This window comes from Drosophila grimshawi, unplaced genomic scaffold (assembly GCF_018153295.1).
Source record: "Drosophila grimshawi isolate 15287-2541.00 unplaced genomic scaffold, ASM1815329v1 contig_848, whole genome shotgun sequence".
NCBI classification, from domain to species: Eukaryota; Metazoa; Arthropoda; class Insecta; order Diptera; family Drosophilidae; genus Drosophila; species Drosophila grimshawi.
This window is the reverse complement of record NW_025063692.1, coordinates 9,006,532-9,032,438: the sequence shown is the minus strand read 5'-3', so window position 1 is coordinate 9,032,438 and position 25,907 is coordinate 9,006,532. Positions and strand designations below refer to the sequence as shown.

Here is a 25,907-nt window from a genome sequence, read left to right as displayed (position 1 = left end):
GTCACAGCTGCACTCCCCTCCAGCCCCTCTCCAGTCCCCAACTCTCCTCATCTGCACATGCAAAGAAAGGCCAGTCAAAGTATCTAAATACCAATTGAAGCAGCTGAAAAGAAGCTGCCGAAAGAGACAAACAGCGATCCCTTCCCCCAAATAGCTCCATTTTTCAATACCTCGGCAATAGATTCCTTCTTGTTAAAAATCACCATAACTGTTATCGTAAAACATTGATTACATTGATTACAGCTAAAATGTAGGATTAACTCCCGGCAGCCATCTGCTGAGGCTGCAGTTCTGCGTTTCTAACAATTACCTGAAGTATTGGTCAAGATATGACTTAAGAACATGTTGAAATATGTATAAAATGCAAGTTCTTGTAATTATTAGTAATACTCCATAAAGAGTAAAGGCAAACTCAAGTCAATTATATATATATATATATATATTTATATATGTGTCACAATTTGATGCAATTTATGTTTAACAGAAAGTTCAGCTTTGATTGAATTGTTGCTTTGAAGTTATGAGGCGACTCAAGGATAATAAAGTTAGTCGCAACTTTCTAGTTAGAAACTAAGCAGTTAATAAATTTCAATCCAATATATGAAGACTCGATAGAACTCTAATGATTTGTTCAATTAAGTAAAGTAAATATATTTTTGAAAATAGAATATCTTTTAAAGAAAACCACTGCCAAAAACGAGAGATGTTTGAAATATATAGTTAATGCTTTGTTAATCACTAATATTTAATAATCGATATTTAATTATGTGAATTAGACATCATGATTTTGGGTCTAATTCAGCCTTTCGCTCTCAGCCTGAAACTCGCATCCAATTTGGAGACCCGCAACTCAACTCAGGCGCAACACATCTCAACTGTACCTCATTGTGGATTCTGCTGAATTTCAGTGGCGGCCATTAAAATAAAGATGAAAAAGACGATGCAGATGCAGAAGGAATAAATAGTGGAAAATATATAAATATCTCACACTTAATGTTAAACATTTTCAAGTTCACCCCCCGCTACGGAGCTGTACTCTTGGGGCTGCTCTCTGCTTCTCTTTAAGGGGCTGCAGCTCCCAAGCATTTTGTTGTCGTCGTCGTTGCCTGGTCAAATGTTATTGCGGGATGTGAGTGATTTTTGTCTGCTCTCGACGGCTGTGTGTGTGAGTGAGTGTGTGTGTGCGTGTGTGTGTGTGTGCAACCAAAACTGCATTCGAATGTGAATGTGAATGTGAATGTGAATCCGAATCCGTTGTCACTGTCAAGCGATCTGTGATCTGGGATACTGACAGTGCCCAACTTGCTCGCTTGGCCTCTAGCGACTCTAGTGTCGTCCCCATCGATGCTTAAAAATAACAAAACACATTCACCCGCGTCCCGGACTGCCGCACTGCGGCACTGCTGAGACTGTCCGGACTGCTGGGCGGGCGCACATGTGTCTGCCATATGTTTGTCCATGAGGCGACGCCAGCCAGCGGAACGGACGACTGACACTGCCACTGCCACTGCCGCTGCCACACACTGCCGGCCGTGGGGCTGCTGCCACAGTTGCTGCCGGATGATGTTGCTTCTGCTGCTGCTGCTGCTGCTGCTGTTGTTGTAGTTGCTGCTGCTGCTGCTGTTGCTGTTGCTGCTGGCGACTTTGACATTGTCGCCGCAAAATTCTCCCTTTCGAGTTGGTCGCTGCTTGCCATCGATCAGTCGACCCCATTGCTACTTGCTTTCTCTCTCACTCAATGTTCCATTTGTGGACACACTTGAGATTCCATTAATTCAAAAATATTTATTTTATTTTCCCAAAATGTCGTTGTTCTTGTTCTTGTTGTTGCTGTTGCTGTTGTTGTCACTGGGTTTTTATTTAATGGCAAATGCTACTGTTTCCCATTGGCCTCGCGCACTCTTTGTTCTCAGCTCTCAATATTGTCACTTGGACATCGTGTCGCATCTTGTAAATGTAGAAGGGAGACATCTTCACTGCAAGAGATATATACACACACACACACACACACACACACACTCACACACACACACACACACGCAGCGGATTGTGCACTTGAGTAGCCAAGTACAGATTCTAATTTGAATTCATATTCTTTGACTTGGAATAAAAGTATTTACAAGGCAATGCTAGAAATTTATATTAAAGAAACCCATTTTTAATCAAATTTGCTATTCTTTTTATGCATTTTATTGATTGTTCCAAATCGATTAAAAGTCCGATTTGGAAGTTAAAGTTAAAGCTTACAAAATAAGCAGCACTCTCAGAATCTCAGTAGTTACTAAGCCAGTATTGATCCAATTATTGGAGTTGGAAATCTGGATAGTGTCCCTAAAATTCCAGTTCTCAGATTCCAAAGAAAAAGTCCTATAAATTGTATCACAATGTGTGTTACAGTTCCAATGCTATTCAAGTGAGTAATCAATCATTTGCAGCATTTTGCGGAGCTGTCCAACCACAAATGTAAAAACAAAACCCGTCGAAGGCGCCTATTGCAACGGACTCAGGGCTGAGAATTACTTCTAGGATACGAACAGGACACTTTTCAGTATGCAATCAAGGGCCACTTGAGATGTCAAGTGTTGTGGCACTTGTAGAATTTGAAAAATCAATTAAGCATTTGCGGTGCAACATTTGAAAACTAAATAACAAAGTGCTGCACAGATGTGCTGCTCAAGGGGGTAAGGACCTCGCTGGCAGCTACCGGAGGTCCTTAGCAATAGACACATATGAGATTTGATCTGGAATTGATTAGCTTCGAAGTGGTATTGAGAAAGAGACGCTGTGATACATGGGAAAACTCTGACTGATAACTGAAATACCCTTGAAGACCATTAACCAGGCTAAGTAGTATATATCTTGGAAAATAGATACATGTTACATTAAAGAAAAACCTGTCTTAAAGCAGGTCAAATGGATTAAAGACTTTGACTCTGAAAGACGCTGCTCCTGACTTAGACATTGTATTGTAGATTATGATGAGCTGTTGAACTAGTAAAGTAATCAAGTAAAGTATTTTCCAGCGAATTTGCTCAGACTTAAGGATCAATCATTGCCGTTTGCCGATTGCTAGCTAAATATCTATAGTATCTATGGTATCTATGGCTAATGATTGCGCGCCGCTTTGGCTGGAAGGGCATTGAGGACAAAGCTGTTTATAGTAGTTGTTAGCCTTCATGGCCATCGAATGTATAATCGATCACTTGGGTGGGCCCCCTTGGCAGTGCCCGGCCAACGGGCCGAGCGTCGAGTTTGTTGGGTCATCTAAACAAAGCGAAAACCGCGCGGGACCCAGACCCGAACCCAAACCCAAACCCAAGCCAAAACCCAAAGCGAAAGCGAGACCCGGTCGCAGGCACAGGCCGTCCCAGGAGCCAAATGTGGCACTTTGAGCTCTTTGGCTCAATGAATTTTGTTAAATCGATAAACTTTGTTTAGCCCGCGGAAACAACAAGAAGCAGCCGGCCCCTAAGAGCACCAGCACCGGCACCAGCACCAACACCAGCACCATCAGCAGCAGCAACACCACCAACACCACCAATGACCTAACCACAAGCGAGGCAGGTTCAGAATCCATGGCTACGCGGCCCTGGCCAACGGATTGCGTCAATCAACAATTTGTCAACGAATGCGAAACGAAACGAAATGGAATGGATTGGAATGGAATGGAATGGAATGGAACAGAAGGGAATGGATTTGTGAGGACACTTTGCTCTACTGATAGATACAGTAGTCACTCCAAAATTACGACACTTTTGTAATGTAAAAAATAAATAAATAAATGATTAAGTTAAGAAGTTTTTTTTTGTATGCCGAGGATAATATTCATATGTATTTATATATATATATATGTATGTATTGGTAGTACCATATAATTCACAACTTAGACCCCACTTGAGCTATACCAATAATATTTTCTTAAAGTCAGGTCGCTGATACTTTTAACTCCCTTTTGAGTGTGTTATAATTTGGTCGGGAAGCTTGTAACTCATTGAAGCAGACGACTTCGACACCATAAGCAATATATATTCTTGATCAGCATCTCTAGTCTTAACTTCGATAGTCTTAGTCTTGATGAAATTTGGAATATATCCGTTCTTTGCGTCTATCAATAAATAAATAAAGCGCCCAGAGAAACAGTCTAGTTATCCCTAGATATACGTACAACAAAACATAATAATTAACTGCGGTCTACAAGATTTCTTGTTAGAAATACATATCTTAAAAATACAAAATATTTGGGAAAAACAAAAAAATTACCATATTTAAGGCCAATTGTTTCTAACTGTTCTCTCTAAGCTAGGCGAACTTTCCGGTTAGCCAAGGAATTTTCATTGAAAGCTGTGCGAATCATTTTCCAAGATGTTACACACATGCTTTGGCGTACTTCCAATTATGCGAGTGATTACTGTATTTAACATTTCTTTATGTGGTGGCCCGCATCCTGTGGAATGTGACTGCGTTAGTGGGTGTTGTGGGAGACACAGGAGACAGTGGAAACAGTGGAGACAGTGGAGGCAGTGGAGGCAGTGGGTTGGGTAGCTATTTTACACACGCTCACTGCTTGCTGCTTGTTGGTATCTGCTCGCTGCTCGTTAAATCGATCAACGGCCAGCGGTTGGCATTGAGCCTTTAGTTGGATTGGTCCGTTTCCGTCAGTTGGTCGCTTGGCATGATTTGGCCTGGCTTGGTTTGACATAGCGGTGCTATCGAAACTGTGACCCGCAATCGATCCAACAAAAGCGCGGTTCACGCGACAATTAATGGCTGGGCAACGCCTGGCACCGAACTTGCCACAACAACAGCAACTACAACAGTAGCAACAATAGCAACAACAGCAACAGCAGCAGCAGCAGCAGCAGCAAAAACAACAATTTTAGATGCTGAGGTTGCCGCAACGGTAGCTGTGATAATAGGCCAACTTTTGCAGCCCCTTTGGCCAATTGCAAATTGGCAGCGATTGAGCTGCTGCCACTTAAATAGCAATCATGACCCGTCTGTGGCACGCAGGCAGGCCTAATGCTAATGCAGCAGCTGCCCGTTGGCCAAGTTTGCTCGCTGGCCAAGCTAGCCCAAGCTAGCCAAGCTAGCCAAGCCAGGCCAGCCAGACTAGCCAGCGAGTTGGCCAATTTGTCGACACTTCTAATGCTGGACATGCGCCGCAGGATTATATAATGACGACGTTGCAGTTGCAGTTGCAGTTGCAAGGAGTGCACACTCAAAACTCAAGCAGCTCTGCCGCATATGTCACACAGTGCAACCCACCACCAGCAGCAGCAGCAGCAGCAACGCCACCCCCCCACCACCCTGCCTCAAACTACTCCTCTTGGCAGTGGTAATTGTCGGCAATTCAGTAATTTTCGTTAAAGGCTTTGTTGCTGTTGTTGCTATTGCTGCTGCTGCTGCTGCTGTTGCAGTTGTGTTTTCAAAATTCTCACATCTCGCCGACTTGCGGAGTCTGTGCATATATTATGCGAAGTATATACCCTATACATGTATGTATATATATATATATAGTGTGCGTACCTTAGCCCCGCTTACTATTTACTTATTGAAATGCCGCTACGAAGGGTAATTACGAGTGCTCCTTTTTCGCAGCGTTTGATGTTACCGCATTCCGAATCTTAATCAGCGACAAAAATAATAAAAACAAAACCAAAATCCGAAATCCGAAACAATCTGGCAACTGTTGCTGCATTTGCAATCACACACACACACACACACACACACAGTTGCACACACCCACAATTGTCAACTAGCGCAACCTTTTTGGACAAACCTTAAAATTCATAAACAGTAACAGAAAAACATGCCATTTGTATAATCAATTTGGCAAAACAAAACAGAAAACAAATTCTTAAAAAAAAGCATTTATTTAATGGTATTCAAATTGTCAACTGGGTTTAAAGAGCTTTCCAACATGAATTCAGTTGAATTGTGTTTTACGCCAAATCAGTTGAAAATCAGATTCTTTAAAATATATACGACCCAAAAAGGGGTATGGAATATTTTCTAAATTTCAAATAAAATATGGTGTTTCTCGGCCATATATCACAGAACATCAGTACCCCAATTACAACGATTGTTTCTGTTCTATAATTTTTCAATTTATTGAAAACACTAAGCAAAATCTCAGGAGAACTTAACTAAACAACAGTTAAGTTTATGTATTTATAGAATGTTTTAAAAGCCTTCTTTTCAATTGAAAACCTAATTAAAAACTGTCAATTAAATATAAGCAAGCAACTGATGAAAAAGTAACTGAATTCAGCACTGTTTGATAAACACTTTAAGCAAAGTGTTTTTTAGATGACTAACATTTACTGTGATTGATTTCTTGACATTTAAGCCACATTTGAAAATTCGAATCAGAAACTTTTTAATTTTCCCAAACATAATTGTAGTAAATTGTTAAATTAAATATTAATCTTAATATCAAAAATGTATAAAAATAGAGAAATAATTTTAAAATTTAATAATTTCATATATATATATATATTTTTGATTTTGAGTTGTGATCATATTGAGCTAAAAAAAAAACATTTTGAATTGACCGCGATGCTGCATGCGGCAAGCGTTTTGTGTCTGCCGGCGTTGTCAACGCTGGCGCGGCTACTGATAAGCGCAACGCTGATGCCAAAGCTCTGCACACAAATTCACATTGATAACCCCATCTCTCTCTCTCTCCCTCTCTCTCTCTCTCTCTCTCGCACGCTCTCTCACTCTCTCAGTCAACTGCGCGCCTCTCTCTCTCTGCTTAGGGCAAAGGGTAACTTTCGCAGTCTCCACAGCATCAGCATCAGCATTCGCCTCTCTCTCGCTCTCGCTCTCGCTCTCTCGCGTACGCTCTCTCTCTCTCGCAGCGCACAGGTAGCTGAGGTCGGAGCTGGCTGAAATAAGGGGGAAGGGTGGAGCAGGGGGCGAGGGGAGTTACACGAAATATGCGAAAATGGTGAGAGCAACGATGGCCAATCGATGGGGCGAAAGCGCGTGTGCGACGTGAGTGTGTGTGTGTGTGTGTGTGTGCGTGTGCGTGTGTGAAAGGCGCCAATACATATGCTATAGCCATGGGGCCATTTCTGTGGATACCGCTTCGCACTCAGCCAGCACATGTGGCATGCGTGTCCTTTATTTTTTAGGGTGTTCGGGGGAGTTAAACAATGGGTTAAGCTTGAGGTTATCAGCGCTGCACTGCTGTGGCTTGTGCCGCTTGTGCAAACGTGCATCTATCACACATGATTCAACTGCACACACTCACATTGGCATTCACATTCACATGCACATTCACACACTCATTCGGTGTGGGTGGGAGTAGTGTGGTCTCAGTGGACACTCACCGCACACAATAGACTCACAGCTCACAGCTACTCGCACATGTGTGGCGCTAATGATCTCTAGCTATCTCACTCACTTTGACACCTCTCTCTATCACTCTCGCTCTCTCTCTCTTGCTCTCTCTCTCTCTCTCTCTCTCTTTCTCTCTCTCTCTCTTTCGCACACAAAGCGTGCACAGCACAATTAACAATAACGCAAACCTTTGCAATAAAAACAATTCGCATTCACTTTTGGGCCAGCATCGCAGACACACACACACACACACACGCACACACACACACACACGCACACACACACACACACGCACACGCACACACACACTGACTCGCAAGTTCACACATGTTTGAGTATGTGCGCTGACATTAATGGGTGCAATGCTAAAGCAGCGCAGTCGGCAGCGACGCCAGCGTTGACAGCAGCTTTCTGAGTGTGTATTTGTGTGTGTGTTGCGTTGCGTTGGGTGGTTTGAGCAGGTCGCGTCCACTCGTGGTCGGTCTGCCGCGCAACTTGTGACTTGCAACCAGCAACTAGCAGCAACTTGCTGCAACATGCTGCATGCAACCACCCGAACAACCGCCCACCCACCGAAGCAAATGCCGACAACAATGCCGATGCCGATGCCGATGCCCGATGCCCGATGCCGATGCATATGCTGCAAAGATTAATGTGCATTAGCCGGTGTTGACCGCGCTGGGTGAGCATTAAGCCTAACTATGAACGAGCATTCTCAAGTGCAACAGCAGCAGCAGCAGCAGCAGCAGCAGGCGACTCCTTCCTCCAATTGCAATCGCAGACATGAGTGTACTCATATACACTCATTCGCACACACACAAACACACTCACAACTTCATTTAAATAGATTTAGCGCAAATAACCCGTTCGTGCTTATATTCGTGAATACACTCATGAATGGACTCACGAATAAACTCAATCTGATTTACATAAGTCTGTATATTCATTTATTTATGCATGCGTTCAGTATTACAAACTGTCAAATCATTTATTTTGAGTGTTCTAATGAATACTCTCAATTTATTCGTGAATACAATCCCTGAATAGACTTACGAGACCACTTAATCATATTTGCACATGTATGCACATATGTATTCATTTATTTATACAGACACTCATTAATGCAAGTTCAATCATTTATTAAGAATGTATTTATGAATACGCATACAAATCATATGAATACGCTCAGTGGAACATTCGCAAATGTATTCATTAATACAAATGTCAGCTAGATTGATAATTATTCCACATCGATTCTGTATCGATTAATGATAATTAAGCTAAAGCTATAAATACATAATAATATAAATTTATAATTCATTCTACAAATGTATGTGAGTGTGTGTGTGTGTATGTGAGTGAGTGTGAGTGAATGCTACTCAGTCCATTCGAAGCCGTTTGGCACTCAATAACAGCCGCAAGAGGCACCTGAACTTCAATCCATTCACTCATTGACTACGAATAACTGCGAATAACTGCGAATAACTACGAATAAATGCCTGGCTAACAAACAAAGTTGGGCAACAGCAGTTTCAGCTTCAGCTTCAGATTTAGCTTCAGCTTCAGCTGCAGCCTCAGCGCCGGCTGCTGCTCGAACGCCGACTGACTGGCATCGGCTGGCGTTGGGGCTTGCGACCAGGCAGGCGACTACTGCCGGCCGATAGCTTTGGCGCTGGCAGCGACGTCAGCGTTGCGAGTGGTTTGGTTGGTTGGCAGCAGCAGCAGCAACAGCAGCAGCAGCGCCTCTTGTTGAATGGAGGAAGATGGGCATAAACTAAGTTTAGTTTATTAGATGCACACGAGCAGCCGCGTTGTGAGGACGTGCCACACAAGTTCCTGCTTCAGTTCTGCCGGTTCGCGCGCGCCTAAAATACAACTAAAAACAAAAAACAGAAAACATCAAAAATAATTAAGTACAAAAATAAACGTAACTGGACAATATGTGTTTTTAGTGTCTCCTCGCTGCGTATTTGGCAAAATTTTTGGGTAATTTTTGCAATTGCAAGTTGCAAGCGATTCAATGCTTTTTGTTGCTGTTTGGTTTTTTTAGTTGTCACCTTGATTTGCGCGGCAAATGTCGCCTTAAGTTGCGCGCACATTGTGCTCATTGCTGTTGTTGTTATTGTTGTTTTTGTTGTTGTTGCTTCATTCAGCAGCAAACGCCGGTTGCGCGAGGGTTGGGCGAATAACGTACAATGGACAATGGACAGCGACAGCGACAGCAGCAGCAGCAGCAGCAGCAGCAGCGACAGCAGCAGCTGAGCCGAAGCTTCTTCTTCTTCTTGTTCTTGCTCTTCTTTTTCTCCTACTCCTTTGAAGCTCGCACGCTTCACACATGTGTGAAGTACCGTTATCAGCTGCGCGTCGCGTCGCTGCCAGCGTCGACGTCGCGACGTGTGCAGTCTTGCATGAAACAGTCGCCACATCGAACTTGGCTATTTTCATTTGAGCTTTGGGGCGCTCTCCCTCTCTCTCCCTCTCCCTCTTCCACTCTTTCTCGCTGCTGCTTGCGCTTGCTGTGTTGCGCGCTCGCTCGCACTAGCTACACATATGTGTATAACTCGCTCTCGCAGTCGTGTGTGTGTGTGTGTGTGTCCACCACCAAAAACCCACACATACACACACGGCCACACAAATGTGGGGGCCAAAGGAACAACGAATGCCTAAAAACCGAATGAACAAATGCAATAGCAACGCGCCAGAAAAAAAAAAACACCAACCCAAAATTCCACCGCTACTACCACCACCACCACCACCACCACCAACAACAACAACAACAGCAAGCATAATAACAATAACAACAACCCACCACCACCAACCAGTGCTAAAGGGCTGTAGCTTTGGCGTTGGCGTTGGCGTTGACGGCGACGCCGACGCCGACGCCGACGTTAGCGTTGGCGTCGCTTAGCCAAAATCAAATTTTCAGATTGGCATTAAAGTTCAAAACCCTAAAATAAAATTGAATTATCTGAACGTGTGCGTCCACAGTCGCTCGCAGGACATCGTCGCGTTCGGACATGCTCTCGTCGCTGCTCTGTCTCTGTCTCAGTCTCAGTCACTGGCTTTGGTTCGCATAAGCTTCGCCACTGCCACTGCCACTGCCTCAGTCGCAGTCACAGTCACCACTGCCTGCCTGCTTGCCTGTCTCTCATACAAACGTTCGTTCGCTCACTCACACACACACACACACATACACACATACGTTTGCTCTCTCACGCACTGTGTTCGTCCACTCGTCAAGCTTTCGTTCGTTTCGTTTAGCCGACGACGACGACAACGACGACGACGACGACGAAGAAGAAGTTCTCTTGCCCATTCACCACTCACTGGCCTCTCGTGCACTGCTGCTCTGCTAGTGGTGTTGTGTTGGTGTTGGTGTTGGAGTGTGTGTTGGTCTCGTCACGGCGCTTTGTGCTTTGTTGGACAACGACGACGACGACGACGGCGACGACAACAGAGCGACAGTCGCAGCCGCAGTCGCAGCCGCAGCAGAGCCAGCGAAGACGCGCTCGCCGCTCGACGCCTCGCAGTAGTCGCGTACTTCCGCCGTTACCGTTAGCACCATACATTTCTCTGACGAGGCTGCCATCGCCGTCGCGGTGCACGCAGCCAGCAGCAAGTAGCCAGCAGCAAGCAGCCAGCAGCAGTTAACGCAAAACTCAACTGCAACAATAACAGTTAGCCAGAGGACAACGACAAATAATGACGCGTTCTTCATAAACGAATTTAAAAACAATTGCAATTTTTTTTAATTCATTTGGTTGCACATCTCTCGACCTCCACTAGTAAATACTTCCTTAAGCGGCTCGTTTCTAAATACCCGGTCTAAGCACACACGCACACGCGGCACACTCACACAGAAAGTGCAATTTTTTTTCAAGTGTCTTGTGTTGAAGTCATTTCCAATTGGATTTCAAATTTGTTGCCAATTGGAATACGCCGCTAACGACATCAACAATAACAACAACAACAGCAACAAGAGCAACGTGAGACAAGAAACAGCAACAAGGCGTTGATAAAGTTGTTTAGCAAAACAAAAAAAAACAAAAAATAAAATCGAAAAACAAAAAACCGACAAATAATGTGGCCAAAAGGAACGCGCAAAAACAATTTTGTCAGCTGCCAAACTGCCAATAACAACAACAACATCAACAATAACTTAGAATAAGTAAATAAGAGTTACAGTGCTAACGGTTCCTATACGAAATCAATTCAAGAAGAGGAAGAAGCAGCACAAGCATATAAAGAAGAAGAGAAGAGGGAGAAGAAGCAGCAGGCAACAAAAGTGTTTTTTCCAAGTGCGAAATTTGTTTGTTTTTTTTGTTTGTTTGTTTGTTTGTTAGTTTGTTTTAAATAATATATCGATGAAAAATATATAATCAAATATAATAATGTTCGAAATCTCAATCTGAAAAGGTGGGCAAAATGACAACAACAACGAAAACGACAAGAAAATACATAAAACTGAAGCTGGCCAATGGCCGCCGTGTGGGACCCATGTGAAAAAGGCCACAACAACAAATGAGAAAGAAAGCAAAGGAAGAAAGAATAAGCAAAGATCACAAGAGAAGTGCTATTTTTTCCAATAAGAATAACTGCAAAAATAAATTAAAAAAAAAATAATAATAGCTACAAGTGCAATATTAATTAAGAAACAAATCAAAAATTGAAATAAAATTGAAAATCAGCAAAACATTTATCAAAAGTGTGCAACAACAACAAAACAACAACAACAGCAACAGCAACAGCAACAAAGAGCAACAGCTCAGAAAAAGGAAAAAGGAGCAGAAGCAGAAGAGGGAGAAGACGGAGCAGGAGGAGGAGGAGGAGTTGCCCGCCCAGCTGCCATTGCGTGGGCGAGCGCTCGAAAAGTTTTGAAACACCTTTGGAAATTGTAACAAAAATGAGAATTAAAATGCCCGCGGTTCGAATTGCACAAGGTGAGTACTCAAAATGAACACAAAATCAACCAAAATGCAAATGCAAAAAGCTCATTATATCAAATTGCAAAACTACACACAACTACAGATATATGCTTATGTGTCTGTGTGTGCGCGTGTGTGTGTGTGTGTGTGTGTGTGTGTGACACCTGTGGGTTGGAATTGGAATGCTGAACAAAATTTGCCACTTGCCACATCAATAGTTTCTACAGCAAACGAACAGTCAAGCTTCAAGATTACTTATATAAATACATACATATATACACACGTGTGTTAAATCTATACTTCATGCATGCTTATCTAAAATAGTGACAAATATATATGTAAGCTATATAGTGGATCTGTTAACGAATTCTGTGAAGAGTTATCTAAATAGTTAAATATTAAACTCACAAGTTTAGTCGAATGCGTGGCATAAAGTTTAATTGCGTGGCATAAACTTGAAATTATTTATTTAAGTTTGTTGTGCTTTACACAAAATACACAGTTATAATTTAAAACTTTGAGTAGTAATACTAAATACCTTGGCAACAAGAACTATTTTGATTGAACAACATTTTTAAAGCGAAGTAAATTGATGCAAATGCTGGTTGTCAACTTAAAGCTAAATATATTTATGTTCAATATGTACAATTTTCAATACAAGTTCTTAACTCAATCCTCAAAATGTTGTTATTATATACATATACATATGTATATGTCAATACATACATATCATTTTCCAGTTAGATCTTACAGCAAATTTCTGCATACATTTTTAGCTCCTTCCTTAAAATATTCTTATTGTAACAAAGTTGGATATATGTTTGATTATTTATCTATTTATATATATATATCTATTTTTTTTAGTCTTTGGCTTTATACATATGTACATTATATATTAATATATAACGGCTGGTTTCATTCTGAATGCTACTATTAGACTTAAAGATATTGAAAATGAATAATTTTATAACGAATGCGTCGAGTTGAAATGTGAACTGTAATTGAAAACTGGATTTATTGCAATTTTAGTCTCGAGTTGTTGATGGATATGTTAATTTGTTTATTCATATGTGCATACAAATGCACATAACTGTTTATGACGTTATTAATAAATATATATTAGCCAAATGAGATAAATATATATATATGTATAGATATATATATATACTATTTGTCGGAGCCCATATATCATGGCCAGCTCTCGGTTTTTTTTTTTTTTTTTTTTTTGTGTTTTTGTGGGTTTTGTATCTACTCCGGTTATCGCGACGATATCGCAATGCTCCGGAAATCAGAGTCCGCCCGTTTAGGTGTGTTTGCAATGATTTCTCCGATTTTTTTTTGTTCGCTTTTTTTTTTTGTTAGCGGTTGTAAAGTTAACGTCAGTCTTTATTGCTTAGTTGGTTTATTGCTTAATATTATTATTATTATTATTATTATTATTACTGTATTATACGTAGCTTTTGGACGGTGGGTCCGCGGGACCCAACAAACACATTTTGGCGAGTGTATCTGTATCTCTTTTTATTTTTGTTTTTTGCCTAAAATGTAGCTATATCTGTATCTGTTTTTGTGCTTGCGCCTGATCACGGCTAGTTCAAAGCGAAATCAAAGCCGTATAACCATAAACTTCACAAACACGCAGCCACACACTCTCTGATTTGCACACACACACACAAACACGTGTATATATATATATATAGATATATATCCCTATGCATTTGGGCATTTCCGTATCAGCGCTCATAAAATGTGACTTGCTGTTAGTTTTGGGCAGAGATTCGTTTTATGCCCGATACCCATTTAACTTGGCTAAAACGGGGTATAATCGAGCTGTATATCGAAGCGTGTAAATGACAACTCCGATCTAAATCCGACACAGGTATTGTCTATACTAGTCTATACTAAAGCATAGCTCATTTCAATATTATATAATTTTGTTAATCGCTCAATAATGTCTATGTATATCTAGCTATGTTAAGCAACTCTGTTAATCGATGAGCAACCCTGCTGATCGAGAAATTTGTTTACTTAACATTTATTACCACAATCAACAATATGTTGAAATGACTACAGGATATCTCATAGTCGTGATCTCTTTCTGAGTCTCTCCCGCTCTTGACTAAATCACTCTTGTTTAGTTGCTGCCCCCGCAGCCTGCTGCACCCTGTTTAAGCATTGTTATCTGCTCTGTTATCTAGATAACGTTGCCGTCCAGCCCTGAACTGAACTGCCCAATGACGCACTTGCCACGTTCCCTCTGCTGGCCATTTATCAGCAAACAGAGCACAGAGCAATGTAGAGCTGCTGCTGCTGCTGCTGCACCTGCCCCATCCCCACCTGAGAGACGACCCTACCACCCAGCACCCCGCTCCCCCCCTAAACCTCTCCCAATCCTGTGCAATGTCGTCGAAACAGTTTTAATTGCTCGCAAAGTTGTTTGCCTTGTTATTGTTGTCGTTGTTACGATATTTTTCGGTTTATTTGTGTTACAAATCAAAAGAAACAAGCTCGATGAATGGGGGGTATGGGGTTTGTGGGGGGTTCTCTAGTGTTTCTGGTGGCAAATCGGGCAGTATTCTCCGTACAACTGATAACAACTAGAACTGGAGCTCTGGCGACTAATTGCTGTGGACCCGCTTGGAGTTTTGGATACAGGCCCCCACCCGCCAAAAACAAAAAAGAACTCGCCTCGTTTATCGATAGCTGTTGTGCCCAAAATTGCTGTTGTTGTGCCCCTTTCCCCCTTTCGCCCGCCCCCTCCACTTGTGCACCACAGAAGAACCTCATCAACATCAGGTGTGCCTTCATATCATAATTAATTGTTACAATTTCATTATTTTTGTCTCCATTTTTGCTGTTATTGCTGTTGTTGTTGTTATTGGTGTTGGGTCTTGCGGCAATTGTTGCTGTTGTTGGGAATCTTTTTTTTTTGATCTGTGAATTTACAAGATTTCGTCATGCCGCATGCCGCATCGCAGCTAATGAGTAATTTTCGACTACAAGTCGCACTGCCAACTGCAATCAAGTGGATGATATATAATGAAGACGGTGGGGGCGGCGAGGTAAGGGGTAGCTGACCAAAAATATTAAGAAAAAATGAAGAAGAAGATAGCGAATTCCATTCAATTCAATTTTGAATACATGCCAATCGTATTGAACAAGTTGAATCAACTCGTATTTGCCATCGCTTATGAAATATGATGAAATTGTAACGAGATATGTTTAAGTTTGTTAGATGCTTAATAACGTAGCTCTATATTTCTAGGTGAATAATATTAATTTATGCTACTTGATGTTAATATTCATTCATATATATATTATTCATCCATATATTATAATTTATTGTGTAAAAAGTCCTAGTTTTTATTAATAGCCAACAGTTGAAATATGACCCAACAAAGTAGACTTCATTTAAATCAATCTATCAATAATCAAATATTTGATCAGTTAAATACAACATTGGTTAACACACTTCAGTATTTTGAATATTTAAGATATTCAAATCGTAGTCATAAAGAAGTCAAATTCATTTTAAAGAACAAACAAACCGAGTTGCTTTCTTTTTTTTAGTTTAGTTCAGTTTAGTTTAGTTTAGTTTGCATGTCTTTGCCTTGAAGCGTGCCAAATTCACCTGCTCGTTAAGCACACCCCTCCTCCTCCTCCTCACCTCACTCCTCACTCATATGCACTTCGATACCCTGGCAGGCAGAGGGTAATATAATTTTATCGTGAATCAGTTTATCTGACTGTTTCTCTGCGAACTAGTCAAATACATAACATGTATTATATTTTATACATAGGAACAATTAAATGGGTTGGATGAGGTATTGTAGGGAAAGATATCCCAAGCAAACTGGACAAGAGATTTACTAATTGTGTTGTGGAAAAACAATATATTTCGGATTTTTTACTATAATCTTTAGCGATTTAAAAAAAAAAAAATTTTAATACAATTTAGATGAGAGCAGGTAAATTGCAAGGTCGGCAAGGGTATTGCATCTGCGGCGTGTTGTTATTTGTTTTGTTGTTGTTTTTGTGTTTGCCAGTGCCTCAAGCCGCGAGTCCATGTGACCGTCGTTCCGCTTGACTTCGAGTCGCACTCACAAACACTCACAACACTCACAAACACTCACAACACTCAAACGGTCAAACGCTAATCGAGCGGCAAATGCAGCTGGCCTCGAATCAGTTGAATCGATAGTTTTCACTCGCTCGCTCGGACAGCCGGAGTGGGCACATGCCCCTGCCACTGCCACTGTCCCCGCTCCTGCTCCTGCTCCTTTCGCTCGTTTGTTTCGATATGTTGTTTTTTTTTTTTTTGTGTTTTTGTGCTTTTAATTTGATTATCGACCAAACAGTGTCCATTAAATGAGCGACCGACCGCGGTCGCGTCCGTCTGCCATTGTTATCCAGCTCCTGTTCGAAAGCGTGCCATGGCAACGTCTCTGTCAGAGTCGAGTACCCCTCCCTCACCCTCACCCCCCCCACACTTTTACCCACATTTGTTATAAGAAATAACAGCAGCACAGCACACAGCACACAACTCAATTGCAACCCCAATCCAATCCCCAATTCCATTCGCTTGTGTCGTGTCATGTGGATGGATGTCAAACTTTTGTCCAGCTGCGGCTTAAACGGCACCAAAGGGGTGAGGATGTGCGGGGGGAAGGGGAGGATGGGGGCTGTGCTGCTGCTGCTGCCGCTGGATCTGATGTATTTCAATTGCGACAGGAGCCTGCAGGACATCTCTGAAGGCAGCCCCCAACCCCAAAAATGCCACCAAATAAATGGCAACTTTGGCTAGCAAATATCTCGCTGCGGGTAAGCGGGTCTCCCACTCTCTCTCCCACTCTCTCTCTCGCTCTCTCTCTCCCTTGCTCTCTCTCACTCTCTTTTGCTTTCTCTCTCTCTCTTTCTGTGTCTCTGTGCTGATATACTCGTCATGCGGCACACGGCTGGAGTCAAAGCCGTTGTCGTCTGTGCCACCGACTGCTGCCACTGGCAGCATAATCAGCCACAACAGCGCGCAGCAAGTTGCTTCCGCTGCGGCGACTTCAGAGCTCCTCCATCCCCCATTCTCCCATTCTCCCATTCTGCAATTGTGAGCCAGTGCTCCTCACTAGGTGCATCCGCAGCCGTGTCCGTCTGTCGCAGTCGTGTCCGTTTTTTATTCGACACGGGGGCCAGCGGGCGGTCGGAGCCAGTCGGCCGGCCAACCAAAAAAAAGCCCAGCCAACAACAACAATGCGAACAACAAGAAACGCTAAGACTGTAGCACTCGGGGCACTGCCAACTTGACTTGACTCAACCCAACCCAACCCAACCCAGCTCGACTCGACTCGACCCGACCCGACTCGGATGCGGATTCGGATTCACATTCATGCACATTCACAGCGAGTCATATTCACATTCGCATTCACAGATTCCGGCCAGGCGCATGAATTGTTTTGCACTTTCTTTTGTTTTAAATACGCTTTGCCTTTTGTTTACCCCATCTACACCCCTACTCCTTCCCCTTCCCCTCCCCCATTCCATATACGTCTTTCTCTCTCTCTCTCTATCTCTCTCTCTCAGTCCATTTTTTAAGTTTTCGTCCAAAAACAATAATAAAAAACACAAAATAAAACACAAACATGAAATGAGGCAAACAAAGCGTGGCGCAGTTTGATGAAAAAATAATACACAAAAACTGAAAAAAAACCCCTATGGAAGTCAGTATATATAAATATGTGTGTGTGTGTGTGTGTGTGTGTTGGGCACATTCCCAAAGAGAACAAAATAAAAATAGAAGCTGCAGCAAATGCAAATGCAATCGTATGTCCTGCAACAGGACAGCTGCACAAATGTTGTCGTTTTTTATTTAATATTAACAACTTTGACTAGAATTAAATGGAAAATTGTGGAAAATCTACAAGTACACATATCTCAGCTGCCAGTTAAGGCCCAACTCATGTATATTATTTAATTGCATTTTAAAATTTCAGAAGACGAGTTCTTAACTTTACTTTGCCATAACGTTACTCACATAAAAAAGATATTATATTAAAATAAATGTATAAAATATATAAAAATTATATTGAATTCAAAAAAATGGGCTTATAGTAAAAATCAAGTGAAATTACTGACTTATGCATAACTGAAAAGTGTTTGAATTTCATCATTATTAAATTAGGCTACAATTGGTAAGGGACATGCATGGCGTATACGCAATTTCTGTGCGCTCGCTTTTGCTAGCTGACCAGCTGCTGCTGCTTCCTCTTCTGCTCCTTCTGCTTCTTCCTGCAGTGTTTGCTTTTGGGGAATGCCCGACGAAAGCGAAAATGAGCAAAGCAAAGAAACCAAAAAAAAAAAGAAGAAACAGTAGCCAGACGTGCAGGCGGAAAATAGCTTAAAAAAAGAAAAGAAAAAGCAAAAAAGCAAAAAGGCGAAAAGGAAGTGGAAAAGGAAAATGAAGGCAAGTGGCAAACTTAATGAATCTTTTACAGCGTTTGTTTTGACGCGCATATTTTGATGATGTCGGCGTCGGCGTCGGCGTCGTTGTCGTCGTTGCCGCAGCGTTGTCGTTGTCGCACTTTGGCAAACTTTTCACTTTCAATGGCGGCCGCAGCGCAGATAGCGCAAAATAAGAGCCACCCCCCGTAACTCCCAAGCCTCCCCCTCCCCCCTCCCCCATTTTCTGCATTCAAAGCGTAAAGGAACTTGGCACCTTTGTGCTTTCTGCTGCGGTGGGTGGTGGTCGGGTGCTGGTTGGTTTGCCGCCTCCACTTTTGCAACAGGAGCAGCTGTTAAATTTGCGTAGCCAGCGAGCAAAACAAACCACAAAATATATGGCAAGACGCGACGCGGTGGGGCGGGGCGGGGCGTCGCAAACATTTGAGTGATTTACCGGGAATGCCACCGAAAAAGCGACGCTTCCTCACCCCTCTCACAATGTTCCCTCTCACCGCTCACCTCTTGCCTCTCACCGTTTTTTTTTTTTCGGCGCACGCGCCTCGCAGCAAATGTTGCCTACGATTTGCATTTGTTGCTGTTGCTCGCGCATCCTGTGGCACAACATTGGCAGGCGTTCGTTCATCGCACGTGCCACAAGTTGCAACTTGAGACTAGAGCGGCTGCCGCTTCCGGCCAGGAAATGCGCCAAGCAACAACAAAAAAAAAAAAACTATGTGCCGAAAAAGGCGCCTAAAACGGCGCGATTTTCATTATTTTTTTGTTTTTTTTTTTTTTTGTCAATTGCGTTGCGCATAAATTATACAGGCTGCTGGCTGCTGGCTGCTCTGCTTTGCTTTGGCTTGCTTTGGTTTGCTTTGCCCTGCCTAAACGCACTTGCCTCCTCTCCACTGCTCGGCCCTGTCTTAACCTTCAGTTCGCCAGTTGATTAGTTCCAGGACCAGGGCCAAGAGTCATTCATTAAACGGCCCCAAAAGGCTTGGTCGCCTACGCAATGTCAAAATGTGGCAAGAACCACAACCTGCCCTTCAATTGCCCATACCCATTTTATTGAAGATGCTACCCAGTGGTCGCTTGTCGTTGTTGTTGCTGTTGTTGTTGTTGCTGTTGTTGTTGTTGGTGTGGTTGTCTTTTGGGTTTGGTTTTGGCTTTGGCTTTGGCTTTGACTGTTTTGTCTACCTTCGGTTGGCTTTTTTAATTGAGCAGCGCAATTATTATTTGCTGGCTGGCCGGCTGTCTGCATGTCTCGCTGTCTGCTCATTCATTCATTTACTCACTCACTCATTCGGTCCGTCAGTCAGTCAGTCCGCCAGTCCGTCAGTCCATCAGTCAGGCAGTCAGGCATTCAGTGCGCTGTTTATAAATAGCGCACGAAGCGCAGAATTGAAAACGCTGCCCACGCAGTCTCTCGCAGCGCCGCACCCAACTCCAAGCTGAGCAGAGATCCAAGCAGAGCTTTGATTTCGACCAGGAACTACGGGAATGGGCAACTTGGAGCTCCGCGCATGGGGTCAGCGGTTCAGGGAGTGTGTGTGTGTGTGTGTGTCTGTGTGTGTGGTTCCCTTTTTTTTTAAGGTTTTTTCTGTCAACCTGAATGAGGTATTCCCTATTGAGAAGTAGCTATCTCTCTTGCTCCCTCTCTCTCTCTCTCTCTCTCTGCCTCTCTTTCGCTCTGTGTGGTTTATTTTTGTATGTGGGTGTTGATGCCTCAGCTGAATTCAATAAAAACTTCACAGCCAATGAGCCCCCTTTATTGATGCTCTTGCCCAAAGTATTTTAATTTTGTTACAACAATTGCCTCGTTTTAAAGAGATAGATTTTAACTAAAAGTTGAGTTAGAAATTTTGTTTCTTTCTAGAGAAAACCTAACTTTCACTGGTGGAAACTATAGCTCGACAAATTAGTTCTTGTTCGAAGAAGTTTCATTTGTTTTTTTCTTGTTGATCGATCAATCATAAATAAAAAGTGCTCAAAGACACAGACAACTGTGTCAAATAGTTGTGCAAAATGAATAATACATTCAAAGATATTGCTATCAGATCAGATGTTAGACTTAAATGGTTAGAGTATTAAGTTTTCGGTAACTTTTGATGGCTGGGTGTATTATTATTATTTTTCTTTCTTTTTTGGCATGTGACCAACTGAAAGACGACGCGTGCTGCAATCTGAGAGATTTGCTCGTCTCGTAGGTGTGGGTGCGGCTTCAGCCCAGCCCCGGATGGATGGATGGATAGATGGATGGTTATTTAGCTGCTTTGGATGATGATAAACATGATGATGAACATGATGTTAATGATGATGATGTTCATGACGATGATGATGATGATGATGATGGCTTGGGTTTTTGGGTTGGTTGCTTAGCTGGCATAATTTAATTCAATGATTACTGATTTAAAATGAAACGAAGACGTCGCATGACGTTGCCAATGCTCCAACAACAACAACAACAAGAACAGCAACAACAGCAACTACAAGAACAACTGACAAGAGGGCGACGCGTGCGTCCGCAGCTCAAATAAATAAATCAATCATGGCACTCTCGTGCTGCAGGCGAACAATACCAACAACAACAGCAAGGCACATACACAATTGTTGGAGCCGCACCCCCCCCCCCCCCTCCCACTGCTCTTCCCTCTCTGTCTCTCTCTCTCTCTCTCTGTATGTGCCCATATTCATTATGATTATCAGGTTGCGCTTGTAATGATTATCATTAGGAGAGAGATGCCATTCTCACTGCACACCTTAACTGCAGGCGACTGGCTGGAGGGGGATGGGGGGTAGGGGGATGCCTGTTGTAAGTATCCACTTTCGTCACACATAACAACACAAATTCCACAATGATTGCTTGAATGCAACTCACACTCAGACTGTGAATACACAATGAATACCTATCCCAATCAGTCACAAGGGGCTACTCATGAATACGGCTTAAAACAGCAAGATGAATCCATTTTAGTCAATTGACTGTGACTACGACTACGACTACGACTACGACTACGACTACGACTATGACTATGACAATGACTATGAATGAGTGCAGTAGGCACACTCAAATGCATTGGCTGAATTTTAGCGAAATTCAAGTGAGTGCATTCAACGAGTTGGAAAATTGTTGTGCAGAGTAAAACTTGCCCAAGCTGAGCTACCAAACTCGAATCAAAATATATTCAACTTAGCACAAAATAAATATTATAATATATTATTTAGTATTATAATCTTAAGTAGTAAAATATTTAGACTGGTCCTACCATAAAAGTTCTGTTCTGGTCACAAAAGTTTTGAGTTTATTCCTTTGTCGCTTTCCCCTCAGTTAGTTTAATCGTCGCTGTGAATTTCGCAGAAAACTCTTTCTCAAATTCGCTCGCCTTCCCCCCAAATGCAAACACAAATATGCACAATCGCCTAACACACCCCTACCCCTACCCCCATCCCCATCCCTACCACCTTTGCCTGCTTTGGTGCCCCCTTTTTGAAAACGCACTTAGATTTCAATGGGCACGCGCGACTTTTAAATCGCTTGCTCCTCATTCGTTGCGCTTGTTTCACATGTGTCCCACACACACACACACACACACACACACACACACACACACACTGGGGAGCTGCTGCTGCTGTCTGTGTGTGAGCCCAGTCTCCAAGACGCGCTCTGATCTTTGTCAACGCTTTATTGTTGTTGTTGTTGTTGTTGTTGTTGTTATTGCCATCGTCTTCCTATTGTTATTCGCTTTGTTGTTGTTGTTCTTGTTGCCGTTGTCGTTGTTGACGCCTCCCCTTTTATATATTCATTCATTTTTTGTTGTTGTTTTTTTTTCTTTTTGCGTTTCTTGTGTGGAGAGTTTCTAGTTACAATTCAACTGATAACTTATTTACTTTGGGTTGGGGCTTTGCTTTGGCTTTGGTTGTCCGTCCGTTCAAAGTCGATTTTTGTTGTTGCTGTTGTTGTTGTTGTTTTTCATTTTATTTCTTTTTTGCCGTTGGCTCTGCCTCTCAGCTCGAGTTGGCCCTGGCCCAGCCCCAGTCGCAGCCCCAGTTGGCTGCCTGGTTGGCTGCTTGATGCGAGCGACAGTCAGTGAGAGAGACAGAGAGAGAGAGAGGGCGAGCGACAAAGCGAGAGAGAGAGAGAGGCCGAGCTGTGGCCAAGCGCATTGAATGAATATCAGCAGCAGCAGTCGAGTCGAACACTCAAAATACTTCAACTCAGCGCTGCTGAGCAGGTTTCTTTTTGCTGGCCACCGACAGAGAGAGAGACAGTGCAAGAGTGTGTGTGTGTGTGTGCGAGTGTGTGTGTGTGCGATTGAGAGCGCGTGCTGTTTGCTTATCTGCTGCCGTGTTACGGTTTTTTTTTTTATTATTATTATCATTATTATTGTGGCCCGCACAGCGTTCGCTGATGGGGAGCTCTTCACACCTGTCGACAATGCTGTCGATCGCAGCAGCGATCACCAATCTGCCCAGCCTCGAATTGAGAGCGCTCTCTCTCTCTCTCTCTCTCTCTCTCTCGCTCTGTGTGTGTGTGTTAGTGTGTGTGTGTGCGCGTGTGCTTAGCTGGCTTTTTGATTGGCCAGACCTTGATATCTCGCCTGTACATAGGCCGAGGCCGGGCCAGGCCAAGCCCAAAGCTGCGTCCAACACAGTCAACAACAGCAACAGCAACTACAACAACAACAACAACAACAATCAGCCAACGACTGCTGGCGCTGCGTGTGCTGGTCGACAACGTCTCTGGGCTCGGCCAAGGCACTATCATCATCATCATCATCATCATCATCCGCATTGATTGTCGACTCAAAACTGGGCCTGGCATCTGCGTCTGCGTCTTCGTCTTCGCCTGCGCAGCATGCCCACAACAACAACAACAACAACAATACAGTTTTGCATATATTTATATATATATATATATATATATATATATACGAAATATAGCTGGCCCGATTTATATACCACAAATAGCTTGTTCGCCATTTTGTGCTAGAGCGAGAAAGAGTTGAGTTGAATAAGATTTGCAGTTGCAAGTTTGCTGCTTGCTGCATGCCGCTGTGCGCTGTGGCACAGCTTGAGCTGCCACATTTATTGGCTACCGTCTCTCAAAGGGGTTCAAGTTTCGGTTCCAGCCACACACAAATATATTGCCAGGCTTCACATTTCGGGAAAAGTTGCTTAAATTTATGATCATTGACACATATATTTTTATATATTATATATTTATTTTTTTTATCAAGTTTTTAGGAGATATAACCCACAAGCGAATGATGATTTGTCATGGAAAATAGGCTTCCAAGCAAGTGGATTGAAAAGTAAATCCCACCAAATCTCACCTCTGATGGTCATTCATTCCTTGCCACAAATCAGTTGAATGTATTCGCAATGTCTTCACTGTTGCTGCTGCTGCTGCTGCTGCTGCTGTTCTTCATTCACATTGTGAGAACAGACAACACACATATTGTAAATGGCTTCGCCCGAGTTCGGGCTTGCCAAGTATTCTGGCCAAAAGTCTAGACCAACTTGCATCGAAAAAGCTGGGAGCTGGAGCTACCTGGCAAGGGTTCGAAATTAAAGGCGAGAGTGCAAAGGCCTCAGAATGGTTGAAAATTACCGTTGGCTACTTGAGCACACCTTGTGCCGTGTGGCAAGCAAATAAACGCCGTTGCAAGTGGCAGTCTGAGGCAGGCATACACTTCTATTTGACTCCTTGTGCGTGTGTCAATCTAAACTGTTCCATGTGTGTGTGTGTGTGTGTGTGTGTGTGCGTGTGTGTGTGTGGCTGTGACACATGCAAAAGGAAAAGGCATGCATCAACTGGCGCAGACACTGACTGACTGACATACACAGCACTGGTGGGTTAGTTGGGCTAGGGATGAGGATGAGGGTGGGAGGTAACTGTAGCTGTAGCTGCGTTGAATCCTTTTTGGAGCCAGGGCCAAGTCAGTTTGCATCATCATTTAGCGCAGGCGAGCGAGCAGCTAAAGCGTCGCCATTGTTGGGCACAAGTTGCGCATAATTGAAACATAAAACGCTTGGACACCAATTCACAAAAGCCAACCGACGAGGCAGCTGTTGTGGCAGCCAAAGGAGGAGCAAACGCAGCACAGCGGCAGCCAAGAAAAGATGCTGAATGGGCACGTGAACGGGGGATAGCAACTAAAGAGGGGCAAGGAGGAGGAGGAGCAGCAGCAGCAGCAGCAGCAGCAGGCAGCAGCAGCAGGCAGCACTGGGAGCTGTGCATTGTGCGAAGCCAAAAGAAAAGAGACAATTGTGTGTAAGAAAGATATGCAAGCTCTCCATGTGTGTGTGTGTGTGCGTGTGTGTGAGTGAGTGTCTGAGTGTGAGTGTTTCCAAGTTTACGAGTGTATGTGCATGTGTGTGTGTGTGTGTGATTTATGTCGCTATGTTTGGGTTGCTGTTGAACGATTTGTTGTAAATTGAAGAGTGCCAAACCGCACATTTGAATATGCCAGCTGAGTATGTGTACCGTGTGTGTGTGTGTGTGTGTGTGTGTGTGTGGTGTTACTAACTCATGTCACTGCTAATAAGCCACAATAACTACAAATTGAACAAGACACACACACACACAATGAATAATGCTAGACGAGCCAATTCAAATGGAATTATGGCTTATACAATGGGAGTTGAAACACATGAGTACCTCAAATTGTATTAACAATCATTTATTGAATGGTAAGCATTTGTTGAATGGCAATTGTTTGATTAACAACTAAAGATTTCAAATGTTGAACACAAACAGAAATCAACTTGATATGCATAAACTGACTGATGAGTCGTACTTTAAATTGTACTCATACTTATTTGTGGATCAAACTATAATTAAATATATATATATATATATATATATATATCTGGTTGTATTCATATTCAACATATTATTCAGATTATTTGAAGTCCTTTTTTAAAGTCAACTTGATTAAATCGTATCTAAAAATTAGTTTGAATAAATATGTGTGCAAAAGCGAATTTGTAACTTTATTTACGCTGTTTGCTACTTGCCGCTACTCAGCCGCGCTCCGATGCATAATTTATAATTCAGCTTAAATTATGATTAGTTTCGAATATTTCGTTTGGATGCATTCGTTTTCGTTGCTGGCACATTGGGAGCAGAGCAGCCACATTGTCTTGCTTCACCATTGATTGCTATGGCAACTCAGCTAGTATATTATATTTGCCATATAT

General features: G+C 42.7%; 1 protein-coding gene across 1 annotated transcript in view; it reads left to right on the top strand.

The window, feature by feature from the left end:
* Nucleotides 1-12,161: 12,161 nt before the first annotated feature.
* LOC116805639 (AF4/FMR2 family member lilli) overlaps nucleotides 12,162-25,907 on the top strand; it is a 57,012-nt gene continuing 43,266 nt past the window's right edge. Inside the window, exon 1 of the mRNA XM_032738846.1 lies at nucleotides 12,162-12,287. Coding sequence (XP_032594737.1) covers nucleotides 12,251-12,287 — 37 coding nt within the window. The 5' untranslated portion in view covers nucleotides 12,162-12,250. The remainder of the gene's footprint in view (nucleotides 12,288-25,907) is intronic.